Source organism: Cryptomeria japonica, chromosome 8, assembly GCF_030272615.1.
Source record: "Cryptomeria japonica chromosome 8, Sugi_1.0, whole genome shotgun sequence".
In the NCBI taxonomy this organism is placed as follows: Eukaryota; Viridiplantae; Streptophyta; class Pinopsida; order Cupressales; family Cupressaceae; genus Cryptomeria; species Cryptomeria japonica.
In genome coordinates, this window is record NC_081412.1 from 530,565,698 (window position 1) to 530,579,435 (window position 13,738).

Here is a 13,738-nt window from a genome sequence, read left to right on the forward strand (position 1 = left end):
CAACAAAATACACCTACCCAACAATCAGTGGCCAATGCTTCCATCAACCTTGCTGAATTAAACCTTAGAACAATATCCTAGTTCCTTCTACCATTTAGTGGCGTTCCTTAGACTCAAAACCTACAATTTTCTAGGGTTGCCATCTTCATTGAAGTTAGATATGTTGATAATTTTGTCATTGATGTCAAAGCTAAGCGATTTTCTTAATTAGTGGCAATTATATTTTATCTGTGCTATTGTTAGGTGAAATAAATATCATCTGCTGGACATGGTAATTTAGTGAGGCGATATGGTATTATTCTTAGTGTATGACGGCTGCAAGTGTCTGTATACTCTGACAATTTCAGACTTTGATTCTTGGCGGCGCATTAATTTATTTATCCTTCTTGAGCAACGACAAATTCTTCTTTTGACTGTGAGTGGGGCAGCTTATTCCTGATGATGGATGTGTAACATCAGCGTTAAAAAGGGAATTATTTTGAATTCTTAAGTAATTGATAAATACCTCAGCCGTACCTTGTTTAGAGTTTATGGAGACAAGCACGTATGCTGCATGTTAAGCTTTTCAAGATTATTTTTCTGCTATTAATCACTGTCTTCATTGACGGTGTGGGATATATTTTGGTTGTCTTTCCAACTTGCTGCAGATAAGAAGTCAAGAACTATTTCAGCAGGATGTGTGTAATTTTTGTATGGTGATTGAAGTGCTCAGTGCTTCAGCTGAGCGAAGTTGGTGCTTCGAGGAGAGTTGGTGCTCACTTATGTAATCTGGGTTGGTGCCCATTTCATGAATGAAAGCTATCGATCTGTCAGGGTTTTTTACCCGAAAGGGTTTTCCATGTGAAATTTGGTGTTCTCCTTGTTGATGTTTGCTCTCTCTATTCTATCTCTTTGCTTATGTGGTTTCGTGTGTTTAAAAGTTCAAAATACTGATTCACCCACGCCCCACCCCCCACCCCTCTCAGTATTTTTTGTGTTCTTTTCAAGACATTCAACATTGATGTGTGGGAAAGGTTATCCTAGACTAACCAATGCATTAACCTAGGTCATTCCTTCTCCCATAAAACATTATAAGTGTGAATAGGCTTGGCTACTATCCTCAAGGGAAAGCCTAGCTATCCTGGATCCACACTTTCTGTTTTGTTGTTAGTGATAAGGATTTGTTAAATGTGTCCAATGAACTAGGCTAAAGATGGCTAAATTGAACAAGTTTAATTGAAAACCAGAAGTGCACAAGTAGATAGCAAATCTGAAAATAAGATACAGAGAGGAACTTGATGCTAAAATTTGGAGCTGATTATGCAAGACTAAAGTGCTAGGCACTAGTGTCCAAGTACAATTCAGATGGGAGCCATTAGTGGAAACAGAATCAGCCAGACGTAGCTCTAGCGTCCTAGGATTTTTCCTCATCCGAAGTCTAGAGCTGTTTGTTGTAACTTGCTCTATTTGTCTATGTCATTGTTGACATCTAAATCCTTTGGATCTACACCTACACACACAAAAGAGGGGAAAATGTTGTTCTGTATAGGGGCTTGCCTTGGTCAAAGCCCACATTGGTGTTCCAATCTCAACAACAACAATGATGATGATGATGATGACGATCACATGCTCTCAAGGGAGCAGAGGCAAAACAAAAACATAAATGACAATGCATACCTTACGCATAAAACCTTCGCTTGGATCTCATGTAAAGTGGTGATGAAGTCTTGTAAATTTTAGTATATAACATGATAATGATAATAAACAATAAACAATAAACAATAAGTGATACTTCATAGAAAATCGTTGTATGCTTGATAATATTTTTAGACTACTTAGCTTGATTGACCTTGATGACTTCCCTAGATTAATAGATAGATCATTTGATTAGATTCCATTAGACCTTTCAAAATTAGAGTCACTTTTATATGCAACTTACACCTTTTGGTAAACAACTATTTAGGAAAGGCTGACAACAAGGTCATAGCCGTTAGGGGCTCAAAGCCAACGTTTGAACTTTAAAATTCAGAGCCAAATTAGCGAGACAGTAGCATTGGGCACTAGAGTCCTGCCCTACTTGGCTGTTCAAAGGGACAGGCACTACAAGATGTGACAAAGATTGCCGATCAAGGCAAGAGACTAGCACATTTACTCGGGATCATTCACACATGCCAAAATGGATGCTAAAACAAGCGTGAAATTGTGAGTGGAAACAATTTACGATGCTACAAAGTACAAACACCCATGTTCTCAAACCCAGTAATTAAAATCAAAAAGATTCTTCAACTTCTTCAATAACCTATGGACCAGAACGAGCTTTCTTTCTACCTCAAGGGTTGAAGAAAGCAAGATAAGAGTAATAAAATCTTTCATGAAGTCCTCAAACCTAACAAAGCTATCAGATTGAAAGCCAAACATCCAATGGAAGATTAGAAAATTTGTACTTTCTTCATCCACCTTCAAATTACTACATTTATCTATAAGCTCTTATTGATCATTATCAAATTTACCTATAAGCTCTTATTGATCATCAACAAACACTACAATATATCCTAGCACCCAATGAGACAAGAATTTCCTAAAGCTCCGGTAAAAAAACTTTGATTGCTTATTTTATAGCCACAAAACCAACTTTCAAATAGCTACTATCCACTACATCTTTTGTCAAAGACAAATACGAATGATTGGAAGTATAAATTGTTAAGACAGATTAAGTTTGGACAGCTGCATTGCTATGCTCAAACTTTTTAACTCAAATTAGGAAGACAGCTGATATAACTCCATTAGTTAATTATTTTCTACTATGGTATCTAAATATTTTGGGCAGTTACATGGTTTTCTAAAATTATTTGGAAGGACATGGTATCTATGTATCTGCAGATATTATTCTTTGGAAGGACAAGGGACCCTTCAGGTACTATGCTAATTAACTACTTCCAAGTTTCAACCAATCACCGCATTGGTTATAGGCACCAAACACTCTGTGTGTTGTTTATTCACGTGTAATGGATAACATACCAGTAAGATCACATTCCTCCACACAATGCAAAGGTTATATAGCTGAGTTTATTCTTTGTATTTTGCTGGAAACATTGATAGCCAGAGAAAAGGTCAAGTGTTCAAAATTCAAATTCCCATTCAAACATTTTCAACCAAATCAGTAATATTGTGCAAACATGTTTCATCTAATTGCATATAGCTGAGTTAACACTTTAAAATCCAGCTGCATTCCAATAGGTTGGGTGTTCAAATCTCATAATCTATTTCTTTTTCAAAATAGAAAATTTACTTATAGCAGATAGTGGCAAAGATAGGAATGACAATGCCCAATAATGTTGCACCTTAGATGTGCAGGCCTTCTGAGTCAACTACCTGCTAACAGTTCTATAAGGTACTACATAGATTTGGAGATATTACCTTTTCATTTTGCATCAGTTTTCATTGATGATGATTGACAATTGACACCAGACTATTTTATATAAGCTTCTCTGATCCTAAATTCCTATTTCTAAGGATTCCAATTTACAGTAGACTTGTAACCTTTTTTACTTATTACAAGTGGTTAGTTGTTTGTTGACGCTTTTACGGTTATGGTGGTTGCCAACCAACAAAGTTATGTATAGTGTAACACCATTGCATGAACGAAAGAAGAATGTTAAGGCCACACTGATAGTCTCATCTATTTTATCTTTTGTTCAAATATAACATTTTTAGGGTAAATTTTCCATTTTTCAGGTTATACTGGTATATATACCACAGATCCCAATGAAATCAGGCATTAGGCACCATAAGACTACCAGTTAAATTACCAACCATCACTCAGATGACTTAACAGTTGGTTGACACAAACCAACTAAAAGATGCTTGAACAATTCAATGGTTCTCAAGATCAACCTTCGTTGAAAACTGCTTATTTTGCCCCTTTCAGCTCAAATTGTAAGGTTAAGTTTTCTTAAGCCGTTTGGCAAAATTTTCGATTAATTACTTGGATTCTCAGAGGTTCAACTGTAACAAGGCTCCAGGTTCAGCTCATTATGCAACCATTTACAAGCACCAAAGGCCTATAGCAGTGAGGATGCCATAGAAACAACAAAAGCTTCTAGGAAGACAGATTTAAACAAAGAAATTTATGTAGTATATAGCAAGTGGAGCTGTGCATCAGAAGTGATGGTGAGATAATCCAGATCATACAGTAAAGACTTTTTGAGCAAGGCAAGCATTGTCCGTTCCTTGCTCATTCTCTGTGAGCTGTTCTACCTTCAAATTATATGCAGGATCTGCCAAAAACCTAATGTTATATTTGACGGGAAGCAAGTAGTGACGAGATAATCCAGACCATACACTGAAGACATTTTGAGTAAGGCCACCATTGTCTATGCCTTTCTCATTATTGCCTTTGAAGTTTGAACTACTCTACCTGAGGTGAAATGTGTGTGCGTGAGATACAAATCATCCAAGATGTTGCACATAGAGTTTGTATGGTTAAGAGAATAAAATTATAGTTATACTAATAAAGAAACTATACTACATCCTTCCAAATTAAAAATTGGTACAATACCAATTATCAAAGATTCAGAGAACTGGAAACTCATTAAATTTGTTCTAATTGTAACAACAATTGAAAAAAGAAAAAGCAATCTTGACAGATAGAAAATTCTAAAAGACTTTTGTGAAGCTGAATCCCAAGATACAAATCATAATGATGTGACAAGAATGATAATCATGGTTGATAGCAACCAACTTTGGGAGAAGTGCAACAAAGAATATTGCTGCTAGCAGCTGCACGGCATGTATAGTGGGAGTGGCATTGACTACTGCTTGTGCTTTTAATGAACCAAGTGGCACTTTTGATGCTCTTGATTAAGAGTAATATGATGGTAAAATTTGTTTCTTTTGTATGTATTATTATTAATTTTGTTTATTTGGTTTTGATTTTTAATTTTTTGTGTGGCCATACTAAACCCAGCAGGGCTTCAAAAGAATTGGCAAACCTCCATATGTAAACAGGCAACATAGAAAGAAATACTTGTTATTTATCATAAAATAAGATGCTTTGTTTAAGCATTATTAAAGAAATGAGGAAAACAACAAATGGTTTCTTGTTCGAGAATTTAATTAGTTGTTATAAAATGTATATGCTCTACTTTCAGTTTTTTACATTTTGATTATGTTGTGTTGTCATGTGCAGGACCTTTGCACAGTTGTCAACAAACAACAGACTCCTTATGGCCATGGCCATGGCTACCAGTTCATTTTTTTTTTAATGGCAACCCTCTCTTATTCTTCCAATGGTGCATTGCCATACACTCTTTGAATATTCTGCATTACCGATAATGATAATGAGAATAATGCCATTTCAATACATTCCATGTCTAATCTATGATTGTATCCTTTCACCTGCCTTTTAATTGTGAAAAACAGTAAAGAGACAGTTTGAACTTAACTTTGAACCATGAAATTGCTGACTCTTCAAACTTCATTTGGTCTATAAGGGCAATGACTTGGGAAACCAACTTCTCCTTTCCAATGTTGATGTTATTTTGTTTTGCCAGATATAAAAAACGCATTTTCCAGTTAACTTAAAAATCATTACCTGAGAACTGACAATGTAACTTTTAAATTCTAATTTCCTATTCTTCAGAGATGATGGGTGTCTTAATACAAAAAGGTAAAATACTATAATTCAATGAAATAGTAAGGGTGAAAATCAAACAAAATGGATCACCTTACCTCTCGAATCCATGGCCAATAGACGTGGAGTGTACGTTGGTATGCCCTGCCAGTCCAGAATCAACTTACACATCAAATTGGCCAAGTTATTTTATAAACTGTTTCTATTAAAAAAAAAGTAACAATAAGGATTCCAAGCAAATCAAACATGCAAAGAGTTTCAAATTTTCAACATGAAAGTCATTGACCCAAAAAAGTCCAAATAAGCAAACATTTTTCTACCAGAGAAAAAAGAAAACTCATTTTTAACGAATATTTAAGTATGGAATAAAAATGCTCATGGCTTGCCTAATCAATTTCATTGGAGGTGTACAGTCCGTCATGAAATGAACAAGGGTTTGGACTAATTGCAGATGCAGTCATAAACAAGCAAGCTATTAATTAAACAATGATTTACAATTTTATTTGTTATGCTGCATGCATCATGCTTTAGTTAGTCCAAAAACCAGTTTGTGAAGCAATGGTGTATAAATAATGTATCATGCTTTGGTTTGTACCAAAGCCAATCTTGCCATTAATTAAACAATGAGGAACAATTTTTTATTTGTTATGCAGAATGATTCTCTTAGTTGGAAAACCAGCTTGTAAAACAAAAGTGGTGTTTGTGTGTGTTGCATCTGTTCATCCCAAAATCATCCCTGCACCTCTCATACCCTCTCTCTCCCCCACTGTCCCCTCTCTCCTTCTCCCCATCTCCTTCCATCCCTCTCTTCCTTAGCCTTTCCAGCCCCCTTCTCTCCCCCGCCTCTGTTTCTCTCATAACTATGAAGTGTCTTGAATAAAGTTAATACCCATCATAAATTGAATTAAATGCAAATAAAAATGGTGTGCAATCTCAATAGATTATTTATATTTCTGTATGTAGTTCTATGAACAAAATTTGAAAGTCTGTATTTTTTGGAGATATATATGTTAGTATGCCAAATATGCAAACTAAAGATGACCCCAACAAGTTTTATTAGTCTTTAGTAGCTTCTAGAGAATATGTCCTATGTTCAATTTTCTTACTAAAAGTTTATTCCTAAGTTACCAGTCCTGGCACCGGTTTGGGTTAAGGTTAATATTAAAAAATTAATTAACATACATAACTATATATTTCCTAATATTTTAAAACAAAATTAATATTAACAAATTAATTTCTAAAATTAATTAACATAGATAACTATTAATGTTTTATTATTAATGGTACAGCAATCAGCTTGAACAAAGCATAGCTGATAAGCATGCAGGTTACATAAAGGCGGTTGCAGAAAAATTCAAGAGAGCAATCTGATTGTTCACGGTTGTTCTTTGTCGTTAGAATTGCAACAAAATCACTAGTGCTCTTTGTCAAGAAAAATAGTTCAAGGAAAAAAGGATTTAAAAATTTTTAAATAGCATCGAATTTCCATTGGGTTCACTGGCGATTCTGAAAAAATTGATTGGGTTTGAAGTGGGTTCACACTGGTTTGTCAAAGCAGTATCCACAGGCAGAAACCAGAACCCTGGCTGACTCGATGGCAAGACCATGCCCGTATCCAAACCATGAGCAGACCATACCCATATCTACACGGGAGGAGGATGTGAAGAACTGGTAACATAGAAGTTATGACTACTACTTTTTTTATAAACACAGAGGGTTATTATTATCACTTACAGAATTCTGCCTTCTTATTTCAGTTATCGAGCTTCATCTACAGGTCCTATCTTTTCTGATTATATTGCTCTCATTCATGTACGTTAATTTCACAGCCTCTGTAATTTCATTTCAACAATATAGAAATATTATTATATGATATGATATGATCTAGAGAAGGGCAAGAGGTAGTAGCCCTCTGGAATACTAGATCTGGGGCCTTCATTGCAAGAAGCCTAGTGGTGTTAGATTAAATAAGAATAAAAAAATGGAATTATTGGGGTTGCTGCATCTAATAAAGACAATCAAGGAGGAGAGATGAAAGTGTTTGCTGTAACTGTACATGTTGTAGATTTTTTTTGTATGTATATAACACACACATATGTAATACACACAGGATGTAGCTGCACTTGCTATATTTGTAGCAATAAGAGCAGGTTATGGATAGAGGTGGTCTGTATATGCATATACAAATAAGTGTACAGCACTTGGATTTATCCTGGCTTCTTCTTGTTGCAATTGTCTTCTTTAGTTCATATCATGATATCATTTAAATCAACCCTCTGCACCAACTATTAGTGGCAGATAAACTGTGTAATATAAATGAAGTTAAGAAAGCAGAATTGCACAAAATTAAGCAATTTAAACTTTCTAAAAAAAGTTAAGAAGAAACCGATCAAAATGATAATCCACTGTCTTCACTCACCAATTTGAACACGGAGCACCTATTTTGAGTTAAATGGTCCATTTCAAATCACTAGGAACTTCAATTGTTAGTGAATTTAGAAAGAAAAATGCATTGATTCAAATAGTGAGTTTCTTTAAATGTTCTACTCTTGCATTGGTTCTGCTTTCTACAAAGTTGCTCTGCTCTTGCAGCAGTTCCATATTGGAGAGACTGGTCACTTCATAGGAACTAAAATTAGAGAAAACAGGGCTGACATTAAACATGATATCATAGGCAAATCTGTCCTTGCTGAGCATTCTATGAAGACAAAATACTACATTTGCAATGAAGATACCAATGTTTTAGTAGTCGAAGATAACTGCTTCAAAAGATGTTTGGGAGTACCCATCATCATTCAGAAAATGATCTTAATCCGGATTAGAGTTGAGGAGTCCACCATTCTTGGTTCCCCATGATAAACTACCTTAAATGTAAACACCGATGCCTCAAATCAAACTACCCCCTCCTCTCCCTCCCCCCCATCCAACCAGTTGGCTTCTAGATCCCACAATTCAGTTATCCTCCTTTCTTCCCTAGCCTTTTTTAGTCTCTTCCCCCTCTTAGCTCAAGATCCCTTTCCTTTTCCCCCTACTCTCCTCCCTCTTCATTGTTTTTCAAATCCTCAATGCCTGCTTTCCTTTCTTTAGGTTGATTTTACCTCAGTATTGTAACTATTGTTTGCTCTCATCTTACTTGTTTTTTCCTAACTTCTAACTCTCCTTTCTTCTCCCTTTTAAGCCTTCTCTCATTGTTTTGCTTTATTTCCAACATTAAGCATTTTTTATAAATATTTGCAATGAGATTTTTTCTAGAAGTTTCTATCTTTTATTCATTATAAGTTTTCCTTATTTCTCCTCATCTGCTGACCTATGTCAATTCTTTCCACTTCCCCCTCCCATAGGTACTTGTTGTGAGGTATTCACACATCGCCCCATTGCAAATGGGGACCCCCCACTTTTTGCTTTCTAGGGTTAGCTCTTTTAGTTTTGTTGTTGGTCATTTTAATGTCTTAGCCTTTGCATTGAAGGGATTGAGTTTCTCAAAGGTCATCAAGCCAGGTGGATCTCCTCAAGGTGGAGTGAAGGAGGTCAAGTCAGTTGGGTGATTAGGGGTTATTTAGATCATTCCTAGGGTTTTTGTGTACTACCCAGCCATGCTTCAAGTTGCTAAATCAAGCCTTGGTTGAATGCATAGTGTCCTCCTAAGTCCCATCCCTTACATCAAGGTCAAAGCGAACTCGCCTTAGAAGTCTGGAATGTTATATTTGATCCTAAAGTGTCCTGAAATTTGACTAAGTCTAGAAATTTGAAGGATCCTCCAAAAACTGGATTTTGCATTATAACCCCTGGAGGTCCAAAACCACTCTCAAACATTCTGACAATATATATGGAATATAACTTAAAGTATAACTTATACTTAAATGTTATATTCCATATATGAATCTTGGCGGTGGGACTAGCTTGTCAAACAACTACATGTTGAAGGAGAGGTGAGCGAACTTCATGTTGGAGGAGAGGTGAGCGAACTTCATGTTGGAGGAGAGGTGAGCGAACTTCATGTTGGAGGAGAAGTGAGCGAACTTCATGTTGAAGGAGAGGTGAGTGAACTTCATGTTGGAGGAGAGGTGAGCGAACTTCATGTTGAAGAAGAGGTGAGCGAACTTCATGTTGGAGAAGAGGTGAGCGAACTTCATGTTCAAGGAGAGGTGAGCGAACTCCATGTTCAAGGAGAGATGAGCGAACTTCACGTTGGAGATGATAGGAGAGAACTTCATGTTTCACCAAATTAGAGCGAAGTTTCTTCTTCACAAGTTTACATTTTAAAGAAAAATTGACAACTTCATGTTCAAGTACTTTGGAGCGAAATTCATGATCTAGCAAAATGAAGTGATGTTGAGAGTGAAATTAAATCAACTTCGTGCATTGAACGAAGAGAGAGAAGTGCTTACTTCATAAGTTGAAGGGAGTGAGCGAAGTTCTAACTTCGGCAGTTGAGAAAGGAGAGCGAACTTCATGTTTTCATCAAGGATAGCAAATTTCATAAGCATGAGTGAAATTGAATAAGAGAAAGATAATCGCCTTAAGGAGACACAATGTCAAATGAACTTCATGATCTCACCAATAGGAGCGAACTTCAACTTCAAGGAGATAGGAGCGAACTTCGGGTTCAAGCAACTAGGAGCGAAATTCATACTTCATGTATCAAAAGAGATGAGTGAAGTTGATAACTTTAGCAGCTGCAAGCTTCAAGCGAAATCCTCCACTTCACGAATTGCTAAGGAGGAGCGAAATTGTTACTTCATGAATTTAGGTTTGGAAGTGAACTTCATGAGTTGAGGTTTTGGAGCGAAGTTTACTACTTCATGTGTTTGGGATAAGGAGCGAAGTTCATGATCTTGCTAAGTGGAGCGATTTTTAAGAATGAAGTTGGATATAAATAAGAGAAATAATTAAGAGAAGCACCTTCATGTTTCACTAATTTAGGAGTGAAGTTTTTCACTTCATGGATCACTGATTTGGAGTGAAGTTGTTACTTCATGAACTACCGATTTGGAGCGATCTTACAACTTCATGAATTAAAGTGAAGGAGCGAACTTCATCCTAGAAGGTTTTTGAGCGAAATGTTACTTCATGAATTGAAGAAGTGAAACGAAGTTATATTTCATACATTGAGAAATAAGAGCGAATGTCAACTTCATGAATCAAGCTTCATGAGGAATTTTAACTTCATGTTTGAGACAAGCGAGCTTCATATAGGGGGGTTTCAATGGAAAATTCCAACTTTACAAACCAAGGGATACAAATGAACTTCAAGAATTAAGACATGAGAAAACTTCACAATTTGAAGGGTATTAGCGAAGTTCAAGGAAATGAAGAAGATTAAAGCAAGAGAAACTTAATGAACCCCAAGGATGGAATACACTTAACGAGCTCCTCTCTAAGACCAAAAATCAACTTCAAGTGCTCCTTCATAAAGGCGAATTCCTCTAGATCTTCTTATCAAACCTGCAAAACACATAAAATCAAGAGATATATCAAGCTAAGAAGAACTATCAAAGTTATATATTATGTATTTGATATCATGTTTGTTTTGGTTTGCAGATGGGAGAGGATGGTGTTTGCAAAGCAAAAAGGAGGAAAATTGTAAGACCTACACCACCGTGCAAGAGGAGAAACTTCACGCCCAAGAGGAATTTCAACCTTCACCACACCATGGATACATGAAGAGATCAAAGGAGTGCGAAAGAGAAGTTATACATTCACTCAAAAGCAAGCAAGCAAAGATTCAGCGACATCAATAACTCTCATCACAACTACTTTGAGCGAGCTAGATAATGTTGAGTATCAAGAGATATTCCTTCATGGTGAATCAACTCAAGTCTACAAAGTGCAAGAGTGAAGTGGCATCCCAGATGGCATTCCAGTCTCCATTCCTCCAGTCAATGAAGTCCACATCAATGCATCCAAGTTCAATGAATCAAGCTCACCAGTGATGGCACAAACTCTGAGGCACCTACCCCTGATATCTATTGGTCCACACTCATGGAATGTAATTTTCTCATTGGCTATGGAAAAGTTTGTTGTAACAAACCCTAATTAGGGTTTTTATTGTAAAATCCTGGCCATTGATGGAGAATCAATCCTGGCCATTCATTGTAAATGAGCTCTCTATATAAACTATAAAGCTCAATCTCTTCGTTTGTAAAGGCTAATAGTGAATAGTTAGCAAATAGCGAATAGTTAATAGTTGGAGAATAGCTAATAGCAATAGTGAATAGAGGAATAGATAGTGAATAGAACAGCAATTAGAATAGAAGTAGATTAGGAGAGGGAAGAATTGTTGGTATGACTTGTAAATGAGATACTCTTTTCATTGAAGTTATGGTGAAATTTGTTATTTCAACAAGCCTCATGGTTCTACTTCTCAATTTATTTTCATGTTGATTAGATTGAATGGAAGAAGTTGCTGAATGTATTCATGTGGAATCCGCTTAGTCCATACCACTAGCCTCTTACTCATTGTGAGCGTGCCTTGTGTGGCCAACTAGAATAACATGAGCTTAAACTCGAATCGTCCTACACTCATTGCTTATACATTAACTTGAATGGTGATCAATGTTTGGTGGTATTGATTCGAACATCTTTGAAACGTCCTTAGATGATTGCACTAAGCTTGTGTTAAATTGTTCTATTTGATGGTGAGACCATGCCCAGTAGGATTCCATCTGATCATTCACCCATCTTCCTACATCCTTAGGATTAGAATAGACTCTCTCAAACCTTACCTCTTTTGCTCTTTTTTATCTTCCAATTGAGTAGATAGGACCTAAGTTCTAGCAAATCAAGCATTCAGGCATTCAAATGTAAGTCCCCTTGTGATTCCAACATAATCACATCAAACCATTGAACTTATCCACATGTAGAGATCCTACATACGGAACCTTGGAGTCTTTTTTGGATGAACCTTAAGCAAATCTTCAGCATCCAAAAGATTTTGATCAAGAGAGGATAAGATAGCTTTGGTATTTTATTATGTGTTCACATGTGCGTAAAAAAAACATCAACAGTACCTACTTTCCCACACCCCCCATGTCCTTAGGGATCTTGTTGTATCATGAACCCATTCCTCCTCACCTCTCCTCCTATAAGTTTTCATTTATTTTTGTTGTTTTTCTTCAATACTTTCCCTTCTTTTCAATCCATGATTTGATACTTTTGGCTTAATGTTTTCATCCCTTGGCTTTTCTCAGTATTATTTTTATTTTATTTTTACCATCCTTAGTGATTTTTATTTCTTCTATTTTACTTCCCATATACACATCTTTACTTGCTTCTACTTGGTAACTACTAGCCTAAACACACCTACTCCAAGGTAAGGCACCTTGCACATTATATAATTAGACTAATTTCTGGACTCCTCACATCATTTGCCTCCATTGTCTAATAATGGATCACGGAGTGCGATCCAAGACAGTGATATAAGAGTTGCTACACAATTTTCTCCAAAAATGTTGACAAATCCAAAATTATATTTAACTGGTATAGATATCTTAAAAAATCTATCTGAAATATCAATCTTACATTATTTTATTTAATTAAGAGTTTTTTAACTTTAAAACTATGTAAAAATTATTTTATTTTATTTACACTATAATTTATTTATTAAATAATGTAATGTTTCTTTAATGGTCATCTTAGTTATTTTAGTTAGTTTCTATTTCTGGCTTCAGTTCACGATTGTTTCATTTAAAAACATCGTCTTTGTAAATCTATTTAAGAAGCCTTTGTCTCCTTTGTTTAATACACCGATTTACCAATAACATGGTATTAGAGCCGGTCTAGGTTTGACTCCCTCACAGGGGGGCTAGGATTTTGGGAGGGTTCAATCTAAGTCACCAGGTTCGACCGAATTTGAACCTTGAAGTTCGAAATTCGGCGAACTTGAAAAACTATGCAAAAAATCGATTAAATTCGATTAAATTCGAAAAAAAAATTAGGGTTTGTGATAAAGTGTTTTTTTTTTTTTTTTGGTTTGCGTTTTAGGGTTTCGTCGCAGATTTTATAAAAGGGCGGCCGCAGGAGTTGCAATCACACCCACGCGAGTTGCCAACGGAGCCCAGTTTGCCCGACCGCCACGCGAGTTGCCAAAGGAGCCCAGTCTGCCCGGCCGCAGGAGTTGCTCGGCCG

The 13,738-nt window shown here is 36.1% G+C and overlaps 1 protein-coding gene across 8 annotated transcripts in view; it reads right to left on the reverse strand.

Annotated features, from left to right (window-relative positions):
- The window catches only part of LOC131063724 (uncharacterized), a 125,540-nt gene that overhangs the window by 41,009 nt on the left and 70,793 nt on the right, over positions 1-13,738 (reverse strand). For all 8 annotated transcript variants that reach the window (XM_057997633.2, XM_057997629.2, XM_057997628.2 and 5 more), the window contains one exon: positions 5,710-5,755. In XM_057997633.2, coding sequence (XP_057853616.2) covers positions 5,710-5,755 — 46 coding nt within the window. The remainder of the gene's footprint in view (positions 1-5,709; positions 5,756-13,738) is intronic.